The sequence below is a fragment of the Rhineura floridana genome, chromosome 5, assembly GCF_030035675.1.
Source record: "Rhineura floridana isolate rRhiFlo1 chromosome 5, rRhiFlo1.hap2, whole genome shotgun sequence".
NCBI classification, from domain to species: domain Eukaryota; kingdom Metazoa; phylum Chordata; class Lepidosauria; order Squamata; family Rhineuridae; genus Rhineura; species Rhineura floridana.
In genome coordinates, this window is record NC_084484.1 from 175,944,924 (window position 1) to 175,969,875 (window position 24,952).

General features: G+C 43.6%; 1 protein-coding gene across 13 annotated transcripts in view; it reads left to right on the plus strand.

Moving 5' to 3' along the window:
• DLG2 (discs large MAGUK scaffold protein 2) overlaps nucleotides 1-24,952 on the plus strand; it is a 1,398,326-nt gene that overhangs the window by 1,260,977 nt on the left and 112,397 nt on the right. For all 13 annotated transcript variants that reach the window (XM_061628927.1, XM_061628928.1, XM_061628929.1 and 10 more), the window contains one exon: nucleotides 2,452-2,566. In XM_061628927.1, the coding sequence (XP_061484911.1) occupies nucleotides 2,452-2,566 (115 nt within the window). The remainder of the gene's footprint in view (nucleotides 1-2,451; nucleotides 2,567-24,952) is intronic.

Below are 24,952 nucleotides of genomic sequence, written 5' to 3' on the forward strand. Positions count from 1 at the left end.
TTTAAAGCTATCCAAGTTGGTGGCCATCACTTTGTCGGAGCAAATTCCATAGTGTAACTATGCACTGTGTGAAGAAGTACTTTCTTTTGTCTGTCCTGAACCCACCAACATTCAGCTTCATTGGATGCCCATGAGTTCTAGTGTTGTGAGAGAGGGAGAAAAACTTTTCTCTGTCCACTTTCTCCCTGCCATGCATAATTTTATACACTTCTATCATGTCACCTCTGACTCACCCTTTTCTCTCAACTAAAAAGCCCGAAATGCTGCAGCCTTTCCTTATAGGGGAGTTGCTCCATCCCCTTGATCATTTTAGTTGCCCTTTTCTGAACCTTTTCCAACTCTACAATACCCTTTTTGAGGTGAGGCAACCAAAACTGTACACAGTATTCCAAATGCAGGTGTGCCATAGATTTGTACAATGGCATTAGGTTATTATGCAAACCATTCAGAGGTATCTTTTGACTTAAGTGGTATATAAATCCTGCTAAATTAAAAAATATTACTGGTGTAGCATAGGAAACAACCCAGAGGAAAGAGAGATCACACAGCTCTAGAGATGGAGGAGAATTGTGATTCAGTTTGCATTTAAAACCAAATCTATCAATTTTGTATGTTCCAAAACAATATGAGAACCAAAACACAGCCATGAAATCCGCACTTATCCAAATGTTGTGATGCAGTTCTCCAGGGAAATGTTTACAAAAATGCATAGATTCAGGGAAAAGTGTGCGTAAAAATGCATATATTCACAAAAATAACACAAAAATGCACTGTTAGGAGAAATTGCTCGCAGAAATGTGTGCATTAGTCAAAACTGCATACGCAAATGTGTTTATTAGGACACATTTATGAGAAATCTATACTAAAATGTTAGAAGAATTTTCATGAGCATTTTTTAAAACAAAGTGCACCAATTGCTGCGGAAATGTGGAAAACTGATTTTTTGAAAAAAAGAGAAACTGAGAGAACTGAAATTGACAGATCTTTCCATTCCTACATGGCTCCCATAACACAAGAACCAGATCTTGTATGTCCCTAGAGAGAAAGCAAAATGTTGGAACAAGTAAGGGAAGTGGAAGAAGCCTTTGCGATAAGTTGAATGTATTCCTGAGCCAGGAGGAAAAGGTGTTATGAAAGTGACTATGAAATTCTGCAATCTGGAAATGCTGCAGATGGGAGAAAAAGCAAGGCTGAGCAGGGGAGAATATGAATTCAAAACCACTGCAATAGTGTAGCTTAGAAAAGCAGCAGATTTTATTTTATTTTGCAGTTGCAAAGGTCAAATCTTGCCAGTTGTGGGCTAATGAATAAGAATAACTAGCCTTTATTATACAACAGCTACACGTTCTGGGAAAGACACCAAAATGAACCACAAATATTAACTCAGGAACCAGTGGTAACACCAAGATTTACAAATGGATGAAAATGAGATGCTTAATGGTCTGATTAATAACAATTACAATACAGAATGGTAATATGGGAATCTGGTGTGCCGACCATGGCTGACAGGAACACAGGGGAGCTGTACGCCCCATCTTAAGTCTATATCATACCACTTTAAACAGTCATGACTTCCCTGAAAGAGTCCTGGGAGCCGTAGTTTGTTAAGGGTGCAGAGAGTTGTTAGGAGACTTCCCTATTTCCTTCACAGAACAATAGTTAGTAGAGTGGTTTAAGGATCAATCCGTCTTCCCAGGGAACTTGGGCACTGTAGCTCTGTGAGGGGAATAGGGGCCTCTCCTAACACCTCTTGGGGGTTGTCAGGCTTGTCAAGGTACAAAATAACACTCTTTTGTGTGTATGATGGAGGACTGAGGAGATTGAGCAATCTTAAAGGGACAGATTGGGGGGGAGTAGAACTGTGCCACAATGTTTACTCATACGTAAGTCCCACTGAGACATCATGGGTTGCTCCCAGGTAAGTGAGTATAGGATTGAATTGGAGCCTTACTCTCTCACCGATGCAAATCTGATATTGTCCCATTCCTTTCTCCTCGAGTCATCACTTGCTGTCACCTCTCTTTAAATGAGGTCAAATCTTCATTTGCAGTTACAGCTTTATCTGTGATTAGACGTTGATTTATTGCATGGCTTAAATGATGAATCAATTAAACGTTGAAGTCCTTTCCATTATACAGCTTTATCATGGGCTTAACCAATTCCTGCATAATATTTTTCTGGAGATTTTAGTCCTCATTTCTTTTCATGGAACTCACTACATAGCCACTTGTTCTGTGTATTTGTTTTTAAGCAGGGTTCATCTGTGGGCTGTTCCCCTTCTTTTTAGTGGACTTCAATAAACAGACTGATCAGTTGGCCCAGATTCTTGGCATATGCCCTGGACCTGTTATGTTTGCAGTCTTCAGTATTTAATCAATCATATTAATGTTGTTGTTGTGATGAGCTTGGTGATTGAAAAGGGTTCATTTATTTTTCACATTTCTTTTCTAGAGTACGCTCGATTTGAGGCCAAAATCCATGACCTGCGTGAGCAGATGATGAATCACAGCATGAGTTCTGGGTCGGGCTCCTTGCGAACTAATCAGAAGCGTTCCCTCTACGTCAGGTAGGCATTACAAAATGGCAGAGGAATGACATAAATGGCTCAGCGGAGATCATGGTACCAGGGAATTAAATGGAGATTGAGACCATCAATGGCTACTAGCCATGATGACTATACATTACCTTCTATATCAGAGGCAGTATGTCTCTGAATGTTAGTTGTTGGAAAGCAGGATCAGATGAGTACTGGTGTTTTTGTTTAATTAATAGGTTTTTAATGAGTTTTCCAAAAAGAAACAAATATAGTCAAACAACACATAATAAATCATAATAAACAGTGTGTTCTGTGCAGGAATGGGAGGAGGAGAAGGGGAAATGGGAGTAGGGAGGAGGCACTTAGTGGTCCAGACCAACCCAGTGCTCAGACATTTAAACAAGCACATCTGTGTAAGGAGTCCATACATCAGGGAACTTCCAGTCTTTCTTGTGTTTATGGAAGGTCATCTTCTCATATGCTGCCAACTGAGCCATGCCCTCTGTCCACTGCATGAGTGGGGGGTGCAGATGTCTCCTTCCTGTATTGGTTAGATGTTTAGCCATCATGAGAGCCTTCAGAAGCCAATTAAAGGAAAGCACTGTTGTGCTTATGTCCTGGTTCTGTGTTTCCCATAAGACACTGGTTGGCCACAGTAGGAATGTTAAACTAAAGGGGCCTTTGGTCTGATCCAGCAGGGCTCTTCTTATGTTCATATGACAGGGGGGAACAGTGTGGTTACATTTTCCTAAATGGCTTGAAATGGAAATGGACTGCCTTCAAATCAATCCGACTTATGGCGACCCTATGAATAGGGATTTCATGGTAAGCGGTATTCAGAGGGGGTTTACCATTGCCTCCCTCTGAGGCTAGTCCTCCCCAGCTGGCTAGGGCCTGCTCAGCTTGCCACAGCTGCACAAGCCAGCCCCTTCCTTGTCCGCAACTGCCAGCTGGGGGGCAACTGGGCTCCTTGGGACTATGCAGCTTGCCCACGGCTGCACAAGTGGCAGGGCACGTGACCCCTGAGCCACTCACTGTGGGGGTGATCTCTAGCTGGCCCTTGACACCCAGGAGACACGAGCGGGGCTTTGAACTCACAGACTCCCAGCCAGGCTTTCCTCCCCACTGGGCTATACCAGCTGTCTCCTAAATGGCTTAGGACCCAAATATTTCCAAGGATGCCTTTTCCCAAACACTGAGATCTTAGCAACATAGGAAGCTGCCTTATACTGAGTCAGACTATTGGTCCAGCTAGCTCAATATTATCTATACTGGCTGCAGCTCTCCAGGGTTTCAGATGGGGACATTCCCAGACCTACCAAGAGAAGCCAGGGATTGAACCAGGGACTTGTCTGCATGCTTACCTGCATACCTCCTGTAAGGCTATGCCCATCCCCTAACTACAGTCCCTGGCTAATGCACCACCAAGCGCCAATTACAACATGATGGAGCAATGCAAACGTGAGTACATTTTGCCACAAGGAAAGCAAAATGCCCAGATCTCAGCTGCGAGTCAGAATCCCAAGTAAAATTCATCCCTAGCCCACGGCATCCTGTAGAAATAAAGGCAATAGGTTGGGCTGGTGGGGGCACTGGACTGTATCTGAGCTGGGACCCGAATGGATAGCCCGGATGTGTGAGGTTTCCACTCTGGTCCACCAATTTGCCTGTGGGCAAATCCTTTCCCTTTCGATGCCAGGCAATCATTGTCCTTCTGGATGAAGATGGGTTTGGAAGATCATTTGAGCTGCGTTCAATCACCCGTTGCTTCTGATGGACTCCAACCCAGCCTGGGGGTTGTATTTACTCCATTCCCCTTACTAGATTGGAAAGCTTCCACTCTGGGGTGTGGAGATGCCCTTCAATCTGGCACAGGGAAGAGGATAAAATACATACCTTTCACTTCAACAGAGGCAGCAATGGGGTGTATTGCAGCCTCTGAGTTTTTCCCACCTGACTCCATCCTTTGCCAAAATGCATTGGAATTGTGGATGGATCTGTCAATTTTGGTTCAGTTCTTCATTTTTTCCCAATCTTAAATTCAGTTCTTCACATTTCTGCAGCAATTTGTGGGGTTTTTTAAAATCCTCATGAAAACTCTTCAGCATTTTAGTATGAATGTTTCCTAATAAACACATTTTTGTATGCAGTTCTGACTCATGCACACATTTTTGCAGGCAATTTCTCCTAATGTAATCCACTTTTGTGTGCTATGTTCATGAATATATCCATTTTTATGGACACTCCCTCCTAATATACATATTTTTTTAAACCTTGCTTGGCTGGAGAACTATATCACAAAATTTGGATAAATGCAAGATTTCAAAGGATGGCTGTGATGCAGTTTCTCATGTTGTTTCAGAGAGTGTGAATTTGACAAATTCAGCTTTAAATGTGAACTAATTCCTCCCTCATACCTAACTGAAATGAAATCCAGTGGATTTTGCTATCCCTAAGCAACAAAAGAGTGTACATGGAGCTTCTGAGAGAATAAATGTAATATGAAAAGGGTCCCCATTAGGGTTGGGGGGAGGAAATTCCACTGAGATCCCATTTAAAGACAACCCTAACATAATTTGCCCTTTCCAAAATAAAATGGGAAGCAAAACAGAGCCATCCTTCGAAATTCACACTCCTCTGAATTTTGCAGTGCAGTTTTCCAGCCAAGTATTGTGTGCAAAATTGCATCTACTGAGATAAAGTGTCCATAAAAAGGCATATATTAGTGAAAATAACATACAAAACTTCATTGTTTGAAGGGAAATTGCTGTGCAAAAAATGTGTATATTAGAAAAAATTGCATACAACTGTATGTATATTAGGCAAAATTTTGAACTAAAATGTTAATGAAGTTTCATGAGGACTTTTATCGGGAGAATTTTATTTAAGTTTGGAAATATGAGAAACTGAGAGAAAGCAAAGGTGACAGATTTGCTCATCCCTAAACACCATGAACATATGTCCGTGCATATGTAAAGAGAATCCTTTAATAGAGGGGCACTGGTAGCTTCGATGCGCTTTATGGATCACACTGCATGTCTGCTCAAGCTCTTGGCAATGGGAGCTTCTCTTGGCTGAATCCTGAGCAGGAGGAAGGCAGTCCACAGTCTTTCTTCACAGCAATCCCCCCCCTCATAAGTGCTTTGATTTTCCAATCCCTGCTGCTCAGCGCCGTACCTCCATCTTGAACAACTTGATGATCGTGACTTGGAGGCAGGCAATTTGTCAACCCCTTTGTAGTGATGATTGCTCATGGTGGAACTAATTCAGATGATGACCTTACATGGATCCAATTAAGCCTGGGCTCTTAAGAATATGTCAGCATGACAAGGAGAGGGAAATGATTGCACCCCACCGGGAGGAAAAACTGCACCTTGGTATGCAGCCTAATGATGTCATTTTGGTTTCTTCTGGAAGGGAAGGGTCAGGAGAACTAACTGGGAACCATTCTTTAAAAAACATCAGTAGAGAATTGCATTGATAAGTGAATGATGCAGTGTAGAGGGGCCATGGCAAAAGAACTTTGGTGGATGGGCAGTGATGGGGGCGCTTTGCAGCCTTTAGGGACAGATAAACTATATGCTGTCTGGCAGTGAGTCCCTGAAATTGCTGCTTGTGGTTGTCACTGATTTCTCACAAACTGTGCTTCTGATCTCTGGACCTATGCAGCGCATGTTTTAAGTAGCATATGTCTATTTTAAAATGCTTTTCAGCCAAGATTGGATTCCAAAGTAGTTTCCAATTAAAATATGTCACAAGTTACAATGTAAGGGAGGGCCATATTTTTATTACCTTTCTCCTCTTACTGGACTGGGGTCAGGGGTTCCAGCATGAGCTGCAGACGGCGATCCAAGTGCATCAGAGAACATTTAGGTAAGTGAGGCTGGGAGCCTGCATGGATATAGTGATGCTTGGCAAGAGGACATGCTAGTTGTACAGCATCAGGACCACGGTCAGCTCCCTCTGGAGCAATCACCAGAGACTGGAGGCAAGGCAGAACAGAACAGCAAGCTAGGGACGTTCCTCTTGTAGTTATCTGGACTCAACCATGAATTAATGGTTAGTTAATGTCCTGCCACCAAGGGGATGTCTTTAAGTCTGCCATCTCACAGGGAAGCCTTCTACGACCCCTGGCATGGGTGCCCTTTCTCACTACAAAAGTTTCTGAAGAGGAGTCATGCTCCAAGTCAGAGAAGCAGGGCAGGCTACCTCCTTGGGCAAGCCAGATGCCAGTCGTATTGTCTCCTGTGGCTCCCATCCTTTGAGAGTTTCCAGCAAAGTGAATCCAGGTGCTGATCCTGCATGATCCACTGGCTTTACCATCCTCTGTGTCCTCAGCATCCAAACTCGGAATCTAAGCAAGGATGCCCAGAGGCTGCACTTATACTCCTTTGCACCCCAAAGTCTCTAAAATCAGCTTTTACCTTCCCCTGACTAGACTGGAGGATTTCACCCTGGTTTGTGTGGATGCCTTCTGATCCAGTCAGAGAAAAACAGCCCATGGCACACTACATGCTGGAGGCACACATTTTTGAACTTTCCCCATGCAAAAAAATAAAAACCAAAACTAGGATAGCTAGGACTGGCATGACCTATGACTTGTATTCCCAATATGCTAGGTTTCTTCTTGCAGAGTCTCATACCTACCATGCTGGGATCTTATTGTCAGGACAGAAAGGTGAGAATATATAATAATGGAGAATCAAGACACAGAATGTTTGCAACTCACTGTGTTAGCTGCTGCTGCTTCTGTTTTTTTAAAAAAAATCTTGCATTATCTTGCATTATGTCTTGCTGTCCAATTTGGATAGTTAATTTGGATATATATCCAATTTGGATAGTTTGTTCTGTCTGTGCACTTTGAATTAAAGGCAAGTGCACACAAATACATAGACTTAGTATTGCACAGAGATAAGGTCCAAGGCATTTTTACTGTGTGATGCCAAGGACCAGAAGATGGCTCCTCCAATTCCACGTACAAAAGCCAACCAGGCTGCTAGCTAAATCTTATTTCAGAACTGGCAATGGGCAGCATCCTCCATTGCACCTGAGGGCAGCCACCTAGATTAGGGAGTGAAGGCCAGGCCATGTGGCACATACCAGTATCAACCAGTTCAGACCCTACTATCAACAGGTTAGGCTTTGTTGGTAATGCAACCACTGGGGGTTGTCCGGGTGGTGATGACCGGTGACTTTCCAGTGGTGGCTCCCTATTTATAGAATGGCCTCCCTGGTGAGGTGCATCCATCTCCCTCATTACTGACTTTCAGAAATGTTCCTATTTACCCAGGCATTTGATGACTGAAAGACACTGCCCCTTGCATCTCTGAGATCACTGGTTTTTAGAATGTTTTAAACTGTTTTTTAGATTTTTTTAAAATAGTTTTGTCATTGATACATTCACTGCTCTGGGCTCCTTCAGGAAGAAGGGTGGGATATAAATTGAATAAATGAATAAATAATAGGGCTGTGCCCACTCTCCAGCCCTATTTGCCACCTGAGGTGGCTGCCTCACTCTGCCTCATGGCACTGCCAGGCCTGCAGAGAGATATATATCATGACAGTGGTCCCATCAAACAGTCCTGCATCCACAAGGGTGTAAAAGAGAAGCTTGGAGAATCATTGCTAGAGACAATGGTGGGGTAGCATCTTAGATGTATTAGTTCGCCGTTCTCGCTCACAACTAGCAGCTGCTGGTGGTTGCTAGTTGCTGGGACCTACAGTGTCCCTGCCTCATAATGAGGGATCCCCTCTGGGAATGGGGGAATCCCGATGACTTTAATCAGTAGCTAGTAAGCCTGGTGGAACAATCACTGTACTTATTCTTCTTCCCTCTCTGTCTGGGTGATAAATGTGGCAATTTGATATTCTTGCATTTCATTTGAATCAGAGCAGGTTACTAGCCCTCATGGATAATGGCAGAGAAGGGGTCAGGGAAACAGAGAGAGTGAGAGAGAGCTGAGAAAGCTATTCTCTTCACAGGGGCCTCCTGATTTCCTCTCCAAGGCCCCGCTTACTCACGCCGCATTATAATGGCAGAGTAGGATGTACCACACTTTATTGCACGGGAAGGGTGCAGTTGTTGAGCAGTCAGAAAACCAGCACATCTGGGGAAAAGCTTCTCAGCCAGCCTAGGTCTTGCTGTGCCGCTTTGTAAACGCACTGTCAAAAATGTGATCCCCCACCCCTGTAGTCTCAAGCGATATGATCCGTTCCAACATTGCATTCTGTAATATGTGTTGATGGGGCCAAATCGCACAGGGTGAAAGATAAGAGATCCATAAGATCATGTTAGTGAATCCATGGGGACATACACGAGTCTGTCTGTTAGGTTTTTATCCCATCCTTCTTCAAGGAGCTCAAGATGCCATATACAGTATAGCCATCTCCACCACCATTGTTGTTTGTGACATTTAGCTACTATCTCCCTTGATTGCTGGTGACTGGCCAGTGTTTCAAAGAAGGCTATTTGTTTGTTTATTTATTTATATCCCCCCTTTCTATCATCAAGAAACCCAAGGCGGCATACATGTAGTTCCAGGGCCAGAGGGTGGCCAGGTCGGGCCCTGTCCAAGAGCCCCTGGAGGGCCCCTCCTTAGGGTGGCTGGGTAGTGCTCCCTTCTGCAATCTGTGACAGTGTCAGCTCCCAACCCTGCCACGGATCAGAGGCAGGGAGCTCCCAGGCACCCCCGCTACTACCGCACAGGCTCGCAACACCCACCTGCATGCCGCACCTACCTTTCCCTAGAAGTAAATGCTGGCTACACTGCGGGTGCATGCGTGCCATCAACCAAGATGGGGGTGGAGGCATCAGCCCCTTAGGGAAGCCTCGGCAGCCATGTGTGTTGATGGGAGGCATGCACGCACAGCACAGCACAAGGCACAGGTAGGTGGGGCATGTGGGTAGGTGCTGGGGCCCGGGACAGACTGGTGCCCAAAGGCCCTGGCATGCCTGGTGCCAGCCCTGTGAAGTTCCCAAGCTGTCTCCCATCCAGGCACTGACCAGACTCCAGCCTGCTTAGCTTCAGCAAGGTGTGCCTTCAGACCATACTCCCCTCTTCTTTTCCTACTATTCCTTGAGATGCCAGAAATTGAGCCTTTTGGGCTTTGTCATGCAAAGCATGTGCTCTGCCACTGAGATACAGCCCTAGTCAAAACCTCTACACCATGCCCTGCAATCTTTGTATCCCTAGGAGTGTAATGCCTCATATTTTGAAAATTGTGATTTGAAGATTGCCCCGAAGAAAAGACTTGCCACCTTGGTAGCAGATGCCTGATTTTTAGATGAAAGAAGTTGGTGTAAATATGATTTTGTTGGAGATCAGGTGCCAGAAGCTTCGTACTTGACTCCCTTTCCAGAGCAATACATACTCCACACTGTGCTGTCGGCAGCGCATGCACTTAGCGAACGCCCTAAAATAGACTTACAGCCACAGCTTGTACTAACGGCTGGTGGAAACTTCCTTCAGAAAATAGCCATATGAATTCAGGTTCTGGGAATGCAGTTAACCAGACGAGTGCAACATTTCTCTGTGATTGCAACAAACGACTGCACATTAGATTGGAGAGCAGCATCAACACAGTACCCTATTATCTGGCATCTCTTCTGGAGGCAAAACTGTATGAGATGATTTTGTACAACACCCCCTTTTTGCCCCCTGCTACAATCCAGGGCTGCCGATGGCCTCTTCCAAGTGGAAAAAGAGCATGAATTCCCAGGAAAGACTAGAGTGGAGGAAATGTGACACCCTTCCCTCCTCCATAGCAGGGACACTTATCCCAAGGGTCATTAGTAGGGAGGGGGCTTCTCCCCCCATGATTTTTGGGGATACAATGGAGAGCTCTCCCTTTATTTGCTTAGAGGAAGACATAGAGCAGGCATGAGGGATTTTTGAGCCCTAGTTCAGTTGCCAGCATCTCCTTGGAAGACTGGGAATTCCCCCATCCAACAACCTAGACAGCTGTTGCCAGTCAGTGTCAACAATACTGAGCAAATTGGCCAATGGTCTGAGCACAGATTCCCCCCTTGATCTGCCTCTTAGCTCCAATCTGGGGCGGGGCATCAGGCTATCCACCCCTGGGTTGACCTGGGGACCACCCTCCCCAGCTCAGAGCTACTCTGAGTTCATGGGTGAGACTAAGCCTTAATTAGGGTTTTTTAAATCCTAATTAATCATATGGCCGGGAGGGGAAAGTGGTATCTCCTTCCCCCCTCCAACCAGCAGTGGGGTCAGCTGCTGAGACAAGGGAGTGATCCACCCCACAGCCCAGGATTGTTCCTTTGGCTTGACAGCTGATGAGCAGAGGGAGCGATCCTGCACAATGCTGGTTTGCAAAATACCCCCTGCACCGCAAGGATCTCTCCCTTGGCTCGACAACCGTGCAGAGGGAGTGATTCTGTGAGATACCGGTTTGCAAACCGTCCTGCATCTATTTATTTATTTATTTATTTCTGCGATTTATTTATCGCCCATCTGGCTGGAAACCGAGCCACTCTGAGCGATGTACAAAGTCATCATATATAAGTATCACAACATCAAAACAGCAATAAAACTAAAACAACAGGTAAAGGTCACCACAACAAAGTTCAACAAAGCTTCTGGCCCGTATAGTCCACAAGGTGCGTCATTTGCGAAACCAAAAGCGACATCTCCTCTCACTCTCAGCATCCAGCATCCAGCGTAGCAAACAGCAAGAGGCGGCACAAACAGGCCCCACGAAGACGCGACCAACAGGAAAGTTCTCCCCGAGAAGCCAAAAGCAAAGGCGATGAGAGGCAAAACGCGGCCGACACAAGGCGAAACGAGCAAGGCCAGCACGGCAGGACAACGGAGGCTGCATCATAATGCCTTGGCTGCAGTGCTTCTATCTTGGTGGGTCTCCTGGCACGGCACTGGGGAGTGGGTTGCAGCTCACATTTAGAGACACTCAGGCCTTGTTTCTGTCTATCTGCTGTGGCCAATAATCTCTGGACAGCACAGTCAATCACAATAATCCTTATGGTTCCACCTAGCATCACTCCCTTGGCTCAACTGCTGATGATCCTGTGTGCTCAAGCAGGAAGGAGAGCAACAGCTGCCTCTTTCTCCAGCCTGATGCCACGGATCAGTCTGGGTCATCCAATCTGACCCGTAGCCCTGGATTGCTCTGCTCATCCCTTCTGATATGTAGTAATCCATAGCTGGCTGAACCCAACTTGGTCGAGGCCCCAAAAGGTCCAAATGGGCCCATTTTGGCTTGGGATTCAGCTGAATACGGTGCACAGCCCTGTGATATGTGTCTGGGTTTCTTATATAAGGTAACTTATATATAAGTTTCCTGTACAAGACAGTTTCCTGTTCCTAAGAGTTGATACTAATGCCTAAGCAACTTGACATTTTTCTGTCCCCGCAATGGAATGAAACTTGTACATGTTTACTCAGAAGTAAGTCCCACCATGTTCAATGGAACTTACTTCCAGGTCAGCGCATGCAGTACCTCGACCTTAAACAGTTGCTGTGACTTCTACAAGTTTGAACTCTGGCGTTTGGAAATGTTCATAAAATTTATCCCTGCTTTTCTTGAATAGCCTTGATTAGAAATAATGGCTACTCTTTGTTTTGCTGTGTCTTGCAAAATATTGAAAAAAAACGATTGGGAGATGTCACACACTTGTTAAGTGACTTGTGTTCCAAGCAAGGAAGAGATTCAAATTAATAGACTTTTAGTGTATACACTGTCCACTTCCTGGTACCCTAGTGGGATTATTTTCTTTCTAAGATGCTGGCTCCCGCAGGTGGGAAGTGTCAGCCAGGATAAAAGTAATCAGACAGAATGAGGAGAATGTGAAAAGATGGTAGTCATAGTCACAAAGTTCCTGAAAGATTTAAAGAGCCTAACGCACAGCTGGGCTTTCAGATGGCCTGTTTTTAAATATGTACTTAGGACGCAGTGAGCACCAGCAAGACAGAACAAAGGGGCGAAATATTCAGTGGCTTGAAATGGTTGAAAGTGTTTCATCAAAACAGCACACCCCGCTCTTTTATGTTCCATTTGTTAGTGGAGTTTAGTTTTCCAAACACCTTTTTTGATGTTCCCATCAGTGTTAACTGCTACAGAAGGGTGTCGGGAAGGCTTAAAACTCAGCAAGGTGGTAGGCATTATGAAAGGGGGGAAGGGGTTGCAGCCAAGCTCATAATGGAAGCTGCTAATTCAGATGCTCCCTGGGGATTGCATTGTCCTGTCTTGGCAATACTTAAGGCTTCTGCCTGTCATGATCATGGGCTGTTTGTATTTCTAGAGCTCTGTCCATTCAAGACTAGAGGGGGCCATCCCAGTCTTCATGAAATGCGGCACAATTCCTTGTGCAGCAGCCAACTGAGCTGGCTGTTGAATCTAACTTTAGCCATGAGGACGGGACATAATCCTCCACAGACCTGAGGGTAGCAGATTCACTTAGGGGATGCAGGTTGGGCTATGTGGTGCACACTTTTCTGCCCTCCTTATTGCTATAGGGCGGTCTAAAAATGTAATAAAATAAATAAATAAATAAAAATAAATCTCACTAGAGATGGAGGAGGAACTTGTATAGTACACTCTTTGCAGCAGATTGACTTGATATTGCAGTCCCAAGTGTGGTTACAGATCAACTCCTCATTGGACACTTCTCTGGATTACACTTTGTGCAAAGAGTGCACAGATATAGGTATTTTGGGCTGCAGCCAATGCTCGTCCTACTGAAAGTAGACACATTGGGTTGTGTTCAGCCTAGCACTATGGTGAACATTCCATTAGCACAAGGATTTCTCCTTGCACAGTGGAAAATTCTCCCCTTCTCCTCCCTCCATGCATTCCCTAAATCTGTTCTGGGGTTTCCCCCAACCCTCCAGAGCAGATCTGGGGATGATGCAGGGTATGCATGTGGGGATGAGGGGGGGGGAATCCCTTTGTTAGACTTGTGCTAATCTTTGCACTAGTGCAGCTGTTTAGCTGACTATCGTCCGTTGAAATGAATGAACATGACTAACTTAGATTCATTCATTTCAGTGGGTTTACTCTGAGGAGGATTAACATTGGATACAACCTATCATGTGAAAGGTGCATACAAATTGTGTATTTTGCTGGTAAATGCATCAAAACACATGAAAATGTGGATTTAGTGTACAAAGTGCATATGCTACATAAAAAGTGCAAACCAAATGCATGCAATGGGATGGGACAGGGCAGAGAGGTATGCAATGCAGTGAGCCATAGCTCAGTGGTTAGAGCATCTGACATGCATGCAGAAGGTCTCAGGTTCAATCCCCGCAGAGACCCCTGTTTGGAACCCTGGAGAGCTGCTGCCCGTGTCGACAATATTGAGCTAGATGGACCGTTGGTCTGGTATAAGGCAGCTTTTTTGTGTTCCTATGGAGCTGGACGCGGTGACAGACAACCAGACAGAATGGATCCATGACTGAATGAGACCAAATCAGGAACGTGCTGCTCAGCCCATCCATTCACCTTGCTGCTCTTCCATGCCCCCAGTGTCCACCACCTGAGGCAGCCATCTCACTCTGCCTAATGGTAGGGCTGGCCCTGTGCGGGTTGCCAGTTACAACAAACTACTGTTGGAGCAAGTCACGAAAGGGGTCAGGGGATCTGTACAAGAGGAGGGAAGTGGGAGGCGGGAACTTGTCAGACGTTCCCAACCCTCCAAACCATCGGAGAAATGGAACATTGCGTTTGAATCGTGACGTAAGAAAAATGCACAGACGGTATTGTTATTCAATTAATCGTCAGGAATATGCAGGACGCACCCCTCCCCCTGTTTTCTTGTTCCATTTATTTGTGTGATACATAATAAAACAAATGGAGGCCTTTTTATCATACAAATTGCATTTGTTTCATCATTCATCCATTTCAAAGCATCCTTTTCAAAGTTTGTTGTCATGCCTATGGTGGAACACTTTCTCCTTTTTTTATCTTTTTCACTTCCCTTTTTTGCTGCTTCCTGTTTTTCTTTGTTCTGGGTTTGGTTTTGGGAGGGGGGGGTTGTGGACTTTTGGGTCCTAAGTCATTTAGGGCTTTATGCGCCAACGTGAGAGCACCATTCAGTTCAGTTTTTAATTCATTCCAAAATGGAGACACATCTCTGTGGAAGGTGGGGGTATAACTCTTCAAAATAAATAAATGGGGTTGCCTGCCTATACACCAGAGCTGGGAAACCTTTGGCTTTCCAGATGTTGCCGAACTACAACTCCCATCATCACTGGCCATTTGTCATAGGCTCTCAAGGGCTGCAATGTATACTTAACCTAGGAGTAAGACCCATTGGACTCAGTGGAATTTACGTCTGGGTAAAATAAGTATTTTGGAAAGTGCAAATTAGGCAGGCCCACGTTGAAATCCAAACCAAACTGAATTTCCCCCCATATGTCCTTCTGAGATAGAGGGTTTTGAGCCAGAGTCCTGAATTTTGAAACATGGTACAAATGGCATGCTTTTCTGATATGTCCAATAAATACTGTTATGACTCACGTTCTAAATTTGCTTTATTGTATTGGCGTTGTTTGCATCAAGAAGCATATTACTGTCAATGTAGGAACTTTCTCTGAGTAGTAGAGTGCTATGTAGCTAATGGACATAAAGTCTATTACTTTACAGTAATTTTAGACAGAGGTTCTGAACAGCCATGTCCCTCATGAAAGCCAGATGGGTGCAAGTCTAAGAGTCCATGCCTCTCTGTCGCAATGGAGTTCATGTAAGGTTGTGGCAAGATAATTAGACAGGAACTGATGTTGAATTGCAGGCTGATGAGATGTTTGTTTACTGTTGGACTCTTGCTTCCAGCTACTGGGAGACATAATTATACATGGCATGGAGAGAATAGATAGAGAGCGTTTTTTCTCCCTCTCTCATAACACTAGAACTCGTGGACATCCAATGAAGCTGAATGCTGGACAATTCAGGACAGATAAAAGAAAGTACTTCTTTGCACAGTGCATAGTTAAACTATGGAACTTGCTCCCGCAAGAGGCAGTGGTGGACACCAACTTGGCTTTAAATGAGGATTAGACAAATTCATGGAAGATAACAATATCAAAGGCTACTAGCCACAATGACTATGCTCTGCCTCCATAGTCAGAGGCAGTATGCTTCTGAATACCAGTTGCTAGAAACCGCAGGGTGGGGGAAGAGTGTTCTTGCGGTCAGGTCTTGTTTGTGGGCTTCCCCTGGGCATCTGGTTGGCCACTGTGAGAACAGGATGCTGGACTAGATGGGCCACTGGCCTGATCCAGCAGGCTCTTAAGTTCTTATAATTGATTTTGAATAACATGGTCTGAGAAGCTTTTGATCCCTGAACTCTACAAGGTCACAGTGTAACAGAGTATTTCTCAGAAGTAGGAAAAAGCACAGGGGGAGCTGCCAAGCTGTTGCCAAAACGTGTTAGATTCACCCTTCTCCAACCTGACGCTTTGCGGATGTTTTGGACTACAACGCCCATCAACCCCAGCCAGCATGGCCAATGGTCAAGGGTGATGGGAGTGAAATTCCAAATCATCTGGATGTCACCAGGTTGGGAAAAGCTGGACCAAGCTGGCTGGCTGGCTGGATCTGAATCATACGTTCCTAGGATTTTTAACAGCAATCCCATGCTAACTTTCTTTCTTCCTGTTCTTTTCTCACTCTGTTTTGTCTCCCCGCCCCATCTTATAATTTAGACAAGGGGTGGAGAAACCTTTTCAGCCCAAGGGCCACATTCCCATCTGGGCAACCTTCTGGGGGCCACCTCTCAGTGGTGGGAGGGACCAGAGGCAAAAGCAGGCAGAGCAATTAATGTAACTCTTACCTTGGTACAGTAAGCTTGTTTCTACGCTCACACATTCGTCCTTTAACGAGAGCCAAGCAAGCAAGAGTCGTTATCAGAGTTCAAAGACACATTGCAGCCGGGGGGAAACACTCATGTCTCAGATTCAATCCCATCTGGGAAAGTCCCCTTCCTGAAACCCTGGACCTCTGGCTCCCCACTCCTGATTTGGACTATCAGCTCTTCAAAGCAGGGACCTGTCACTTGCTCGTATTACCCTGTAATTTTTTACTGTTTGGAGCCTGCAGTTTCCTAGCAGGCTTTTTTCCCTCTCATCTGGTGATGCCTCATGAAAGTGCACCAGCATCTGCAAATTGCTTTTTCCTCTAGAGTCCAAGTTATAAATGAGCCATCTCAGCCCCCTGCCCCCCGCAAAGTACGCATCTCACGGGTGACATTTGTTCATTCCTCCAAATAATTCTGAATCTCTTGTGATCTCAAAATGGTACATGATGATGTTTGACCCCATCTGTCTGGTTCATGTTAAAAGCTGGCCAAAGAGCAAAGCAACAATATGTCATTCTACTGTGGCTACATGGAAATGAGGCAAGCACTTTTTTTTTTAATGAAGCAGCATCAAATGTCTGACCTTCCTTGTTTTAATGTGGTTTTAAATGAGTCCTATGCTCTTGCTTTGTTCATGTGGTTTTACACTGCGCTGCAAATTGTTTCATTTAGTCTTCCTCCTTTACGGAACCTTGCTTTGCTGTTTGTATCGTCTCTTATTGTTCCAGTTATGCAGCCCCTGAGTGCCCATCCAACAATGAATGTGGCCATTGGGGGCAAAAAGGCTGTTCACCCCAGCGATAGCATATGAACTCTAGCAGGCCCTTAAGACCTTCATAGGCTGGAGCATTGCGCTGAAAACAACAGAATGAAATTCAACAGGGATAAATGCAAAGTTCTACACTTAGAAAAAAGAAACCAAGTGCACGGTAAGATGGCAGATACTTGGCTCAGCAATACAACATGTGAGAAGGATCTTGGAATATGAGCCAACAGTGTGATGTGGCTGCAAAAAAGGCAAATGCTATATTAGGCTGCATTAACAGAAGTATAGTTTCCAAATTGCATCAAGTACTAGTTCCCCTCTATTCAGACTGAGGGGAGATATGAGAGCACTCTTCAAGTACATGAAAGGTTGTCACATAGAGGAGGGTTGGGATTTCTTCCCGATTGTCCCAGAGTGCAGGACACGGAATAATGGGCTCAAGTTGCAGGAAGCCAGATTTTGACTGGACATCAGGAAAAACATCCTAACTGTTAGAGCCATACGACAATGGAATCAATTACCTAGAGAGGCAGTGGGCTCTCCAACACTGGAGGCATTCAAGAGGCAGCTGGACAGCCATTTGTCGGGAATGCTTTGATTTGGATTCCTGCATTGAGCAGGGGGTTGGACTTGATGGCCTTATAGACCCCTTCCAACTCTACTATTCTATGATTCTATGAATACTGGCACCGAAAAGGACAATCAAAAAGATGCCAAGTGTAAGAGAAAAAGCCACGTCTTTTGTCCTCAGAAATAGTTTTGCTACACAAATGTAATCAATGAAACCTAAATTGGCTGATCAGTTGAGATTTCTCTAATGAATATCAAATACAATTTAATCACTTCCAACAAGTGAGGCTGCCTGCATTTACATTCTGGATGTTCTGCAGTGATCTCCCGCCCCCTGCACCACATTTGGATTATGGGCCTGGTGGACACTATCCCTGGGCTTATTGTGGGGGGCTGTTTAGAATGGTACTTAGCAGGGGGTGTCAAAGACCCTTCTCTCTGCCCAATAAATAAAACCACCTACTCACGTTTTTATTCCCTTCTGGACCACATACTGGAGCCAGCAGATGCAGGGAATCTAAGAGGCCACGGAACTGCACCAGCCACTCATGGGAGGAAAACATTAAGCTTGTTTAACTCTCAGGGCTGCCTCCTAGGAACTGAAACACTGTTGTCTGGCAAAGCACAGTGCACAGTACAAAATCAAAAAGGTTTTATTCAGTCCTCCTACACCCAGCCCTCCTGTGCCCCAGACTGGGAAGGAAACTAGGTAAATCCTACATCGTGGTTTATATACAAGTGATCATTCTTTTAGTATGGCAGCACCTACCATTTGGAACTTCCTACCTATTGACATTAGACAGGCGCCGTCACTTTATTCTTTTCAGAGCCTGTTTAAAAGACACATAGATGCTGATGTGTTTTGATCTCTTTTTAGGCTACTGTTGTTTTAATAGCTTTTACAAAATGTTTCAATTAGTTGTTTTTAATGGTTTTTATTGATAATATAAATGTTTTTTTAAAAACTGCTTAGAGGTTTCTCACAATCAAGTGGTATATAAATTTTGTTAAATAAATAAATATGGATTATTTCAAGTAACGCTACAGGCATATTATTCAAGTGGACATAGAAAGTTTCTATGAAGCCTTTCAGCAGATGTCAGTAGGCAACAAGTCTACTTGATTTGGGGAAGGGCCATAGCTCTGTGATAGAGCATCTGCTTTGCATGCAGAAGGTTCCAGGTTCGATCCCTGGGGCCTCCAGGTAGGGATGGGAAAAGCTACTTCCTCAAACCCTGAAGAGCAGTTGCCAGTCAGTGTGAACAGTACTGAGTTAGATGGACCAATGACTTTCCTTAGTATCAGGCTGCTTCCTATGTTCCTAGCTAAATGGAACTTCCCTATACAGAGGTGGTATACCTGTAAATGTCAGACGCTGAGGGACAAGCAATAAGGAGGAGTGTTGTGCTCATGCCTTGCTCGTGGATTTCTGGTAGACATTTGGCTTGTGTTACTGTTGGAAAGAAAATGATGGACTAAATGAACTGTTGGTCTGATCGACCTGTTGTTGTTATGTGCCTTCAAGTCGATTATGACTTATGGAGACCCTATGAATCAGTGACCTACAGTAGCATCTGTCATAAACCACCCTGTTCAGATCTTGTAAGTTCAGGTCTGTGGCTTCCTTTACAAAATCAATCCCTCTCTTGTTTGGCCTTCCTCTTTTTCTGCCCCCTTCTGTTTTTCCCAGCATTATGGTCTTTTCTAGTGAATCATGTCTTCTCATGATGTGTCCAAAGTATGATAACCTCAATTTCATCATTTTAGCTTCTAGTGACAGTTCTGGTTTAATTTGTTCTCTTTTTCACAGACCATGGTATGCGCAAAGCTCTCCTCCAACACCGCATTTCAAATGCGTTGATTTTTCTCTTATCCCCTTTTTTCACTGTCCAGTTTTCACATCCGTACATAGAGATCGGGAATACCCTGGTCTGAATGATCCTGACTTTGGTGTTCAGTGATACATCTTGGCATTTGAGGACCTTTTCTAGCTCTCTCACAGCTGCCCTCCCCAGTCCTAGCCATGCTTTTCTTTGGTCTTAGATCTTTTAGGGTTGAGAGGGTTAGGGACATAGGAAGCTGAGCCAGACCATTGGTCCATCTAGCTCAGGATTGTCTACATCAGGCACGGGGAACCTGTGGCCGTCAAGATGTTCATGGCAGTGGCAGCTGGTGGCTCCGTGTCATTGGGGCGGTGGAATCTGTTCCGGGTTTTAGTCTGAACATTCAGGGAGCTGTCCAAGGTGAAGCATCCTGAATTCCACTGCCCCACTGACATGGAGCCACCAACCGCCACTGGTGGATGGTCTACAACTCTGAGAATCCCTTACCGATGGCTGTACTGGCCTGGGGCGGATGGAAGTTGGAGTCCAGAAAAAAAGCCACTGAGGAAGACTTTGCGAAAGTCGAAACTCATCTGGCTCCTTTGTTACTTTTATCTGCTTTTGGTGTGCTTATTAGTCACCTTTGTTGTAATCCAGTTTTCTTGGTGCGCATTTTATTGGCATTTTTACTGTTTTTATTCATTCCTGAATTTTCATGAAGATTTTTTTAAAGCAAACTGATGCTGAAGTATGGAGAACTGAACTTAAGATTGGGAAAAAGGGAGAAACCAGAATTGCCATTTTCCCATCCCTAACTTTCAAGAGATGCTTAGTTGCAGGATTTCTGCATTGAGCAGAGGGTTAGACTAGGTGATCTGTAAGGTCCCTTCCATCTCTAAAATTTTGTGGTTCTATAAGTAAACCCTACTGCATTCAATGAAGTCCTGAATTTGGGAATGCAGGGTTAATTTTCTGCCTCAGCTTTCTCAGATTCACTATCAAGGCTGTATATGTTGGAAGGGGGTTTAACTGCAGAGTTAAGAGAGCCATTTCTAGGAAACTTTAACGAAAAGAACTGGAAATGCTGAGGAATCTTTGGGGGAGGTGGCAGGTTTCTAAAGGGAAGTGAACGGCATAAATGCTATAATCCATTCCAGAGAGGGGAATAAATGGTTTAAGGAGTATCATGAAATTAATCCAGCTTTTGAAGTGAAATCCCATTTTCCCACAACCGGATTAGGGAGCATGGCTTACGCTAAGAAGTTTTTGAGTGCATTTGGCTACATTTCTAAAGAATTTTGTGTTGGAAATCTTGTGGTAAGGGCAACTGCACAAAGAGAATGGTGTATAATTTATGAAGCAGATGGCGTATCTGTCAGAAACAAACAAACATGATTCCCTCATTGAGAAAATGTGCCAGCTTCAGGACTGTGTAGCTGTTTGCTGCACTTTCAGAATGCCTATCATGTTCTTTCAAAAGGCAGAGATGCCAGGATTCGTTGCTAAATCTGCTGGGCATAATTAATTTAAGCTTTGCTCAAATGGAACTGCCCTCCTTGACAATGGGAAATGTATGAGATAACCTTTTTGTGGATTGCATAAACTGGTCCTGTTACTATCAACAAGCATGGCTGAACCTCTCTGGCAGCCTCGCCCAACCTGATGCCCACCAGATGATTTGAACTACAACTCCCATCATAGTTGACCATTGACCATGCTTGTTGGAGGTGGTGGAAGCAGTAGGCGAGAGCATGATGCTGGCTGCCAGTTAGCTACCAGGCTAAGTTCAAGTGTATGGTTCTAGTTTATAAAACCCTTGGGACCAGGATGCCTGAAAGATCATCTCACCACTTATTGATCATTGTGCTCTGCAGGGGTTGACTCCTGCAGATACAATCTTATCAAGAGGACCATTCTGCACAATATATAAATGGGGCATTTAGTGTTGTGGCACCTACCCTTTGGAATTCAGCCATCTCTGTTGTCTCTTCAACGCCTTCTGAAGACCTTCCTTTTCCAATAAGCCTTTTAAGTAGAGATCTTTTCCAGTCTACATCTGTATTAGAACTGATTTTAGATGTTTAATTGTTTTATCACTAGTCTCTGCTGTGCTGGGCGCCTTTGGGAGGAAGGGCAGGATATACATTTAATGAATGAATGAATGAATGAATGACATCTGGAGGGAATCCAGAAGGAAGACTGCTCTATGGGTACCCATAATCTAGGACTGCAATGCTACATAGAATTACTTGTGATGGGCGAGATTTCAATGGCTATCTCGCTGTGCCACCTTCCCCAGGTAAGACATGAGCTGCGATTGGACCCTGAATCGAGTGAGGAAGGAAACACAACAAAACACAATAGTTCTTTGATCAAAGGTTCCAACTGTCCCAAACAAGCTTCTCAGTCCAACAGAGAGTGCAACCTTGGTCAGAAAGACAACTTCGTTCAGGAAACAGCAACAATTTATAGATCAACATGGCATGGCGAGGACTTCCGGGAAGGGTGACTTAGCCTGTGCCTGCTTTTGAGACGGGCTCCTGCCTCAAAAGAAGCTTATTCAGATATATCAGTCAGTTTTTTCTTTTTTTTTTGACTGATTAAACTTCTCCCGGGTAGGGAGAAACGAAGAGATTAACCTCAAAGCCTATTTTTGTTGGGACGACCAGATCTCATTAATTTATGGGACGAGGTCCAGCCGACGAAGGTGGGACGGATTTTCAACAGCAAGCTCTATCTGTTAAAGCGAACGTTCATCTTATCTTCTAAGAGAGAACGCACTAACAGGCAAGCACCCTTCTTTCTATATTTTTCTTTTACTTGACTTAAATTGTTGCTGTTTAAAAGAGATTTGCCAGATTGATCAGTTTTTGACATCTCACTGGGGAGCCATAACTTCTCTCTGCTACGCACTAATTAATAGCTTATCTCTGTTTTTGTTGCAAAAAGCTGTCCTGGATTTGCATTCTAAAGATATACACAGAAGAGGGATTTCTATTCCAGATTTTTATTTTGAAAAATATTATACTGTTTTGAGACTACTCTCTTTTTGGTCTATTTTATTTTGACGAATCTGTTTCTTGACGATTGCCATTAATTGTTTCGATCCTGGGAACTGCATTTTGTTTACTTAACTATTGGAGAGATAAGGCTGTCTGCTCTGTTTATACTGTGATGTCACCAAGTTTGGAGAATTAACCCAATTGTTGCTGAAATAAGAAGTGGTTTTCCTATATTTTTCTTTTAAAATGGCAATTAAGAAAGTGGCTGAAAATCTGGAAATAACTATGTTTCAGAAAATAATGGATGAGATTGAGATAATGAAAATTGAATTGAGTAAAATGAAGCAGGAGATTAAAGATATAAGGGTCCCTGTGAGAGAGGTGACCCTGGAAGGGGTCCCTGTGAGAGAGGAGACCCCGGAGATTGGAACAGGGGTCCCTGTGAGAGAGGAGACCCTGGAGACTGGAATAGGGGTCCCTGTGAGAGAGGAGATCCCGGAGATTGGAACCAACGTGGAACAGGAACAAGATTTGGAGTCTATGGACTTTAGAAATAAAATCTATTGTTTGGAACTCAATGTTATCTCTGAAGAAATGAATGAAGATTCTAGAGATAAAGTTATCAATGGCATGGATAATCTTCTGGACTGGAATGATGTGATGGAGCCCAATATAGAGAAAATCTATGGAATTAACTGCAGCCATGTGACAATGGAAAAACTTTTAAGAGATGACCCAGTGTATTTTGAAAAAAAGAACAGAGATATGATTTTACAGCAGTATTTCAGCAACCTATTCAGAATGGATGGCAAGAAAATATTTGGGATAGAGGTAATTCCCATCAGACTCTTACTATATGACTATGGCTTTGACAGCAAGATTATTATGGAATACTGATAATGGAAGATTGGATATTGAAATTACTGGACTTAACAAGACTACTGAAGATGGAAGATGGAAAATGGAACTAATAGAGATAATAGAACAATGGCTACTGAAATTATTGAACCTAACAGATTCTGATGTGATGGATTAATTGAAATGTTTATTTTGACTATGGTTATGACAATAAGATTATCATAATTAGTAATGAGATGGATTAATCGATATGCTTATCTGGAAAAAAAAAATTGATAGATATATTTCTTAAAGAATTGAAACCTCTCTTTGACTTTTTGTGGAAAGAATAAAGTAATGTTTATGAGATTTGATGATTAAGTAAGATAACTACTGGAGGAAAGTGATTTTATAATATGACTTAAGAGACAGGATTGTTATATATTATAGACTTATAACTGATTTGATCTTTGACAAATGGGAAGTCAATATTTTACTCTTTATTTTTTATTTTTGTTTTTTTTTTCTTTTTTTCTTTTTGTTTAACTATTTTTGATTTTGTTTTTTGTCTTTGAATGTTTCATGATTTTGTCTTGTATGTTTTATGAAAATCTGAATAAAAATTATTGAAAAAAAAAAAAAAAAAGATCAACATGGCATGGCAAGCAGTAAGCATTGTAAAAGACAGAGTCATCAAATGAGGATGTAAACAGATGTAATATAGGGAACATACGTATTCAAAAGAAACAGAAGGTGAAGACTCATCCTTTCTGTCTTCCTGTTCTTGTTAGATCATACCCTAATGTTATCGCCCTTTCAAACAGACACTTTGTGACAAGTGGTTAAATGCATCATTGAAATCGTCTCTAAAAGGAACATTCTCTGTCTTTGTTCTAGATAAAGTAAGGCAGTTACAACAGATTATAGATGTCATTGCTTTGCCAAGAATTAACACATACTTAGCACAAGCCTAAAAGGTTAGGGAGATATACATTTTTTATAACAGACATAAACTTCAGAAGAGGGAGAATTTTCCACGCCAACACTTGCGAGTAAGTCCCTTTTGAGTAGACACTCCAATAGGATTATACTGTAAGTGGAGTGGAGAAATGAAATTGTCAGGACCCCAGTGATGAACAGCAGCCTGGTCTCTGACTTGGACAAGGTGGACTGAATGGATCCACCAGCCTAGTAGTACTTTAGGCAGATGTCAGGTACCTCATGTGGATTAGTAGCCTTGGCCCTGACTCTAATTCAATGGGGCCAGCATGATCCATCAGTCCAGAAACACGAGAGGATACACCATGCCCCAGCATCAAGATCTGCCAGAGACTTGCCCCTTTAAGGTCTTCTGTCCCTCAAGGGTGGAATATTGGAGTTAATGTGCCCATCATAACTAGTAGCCATTGATGGTTTTATCCTTCCTGGATTTATCTAATCTGCTTTTAAAACCATCTATTTAGGTGGCCATCACTATGCCTTTATTATAGTGATTTCTGCATCTCCTGGAAACTCATTTCCACGTCTTCTTTTAAGACTGAGCCTTTTACAAAGCTGAGCAGTTATTGCTAATGGGTCTGCTGG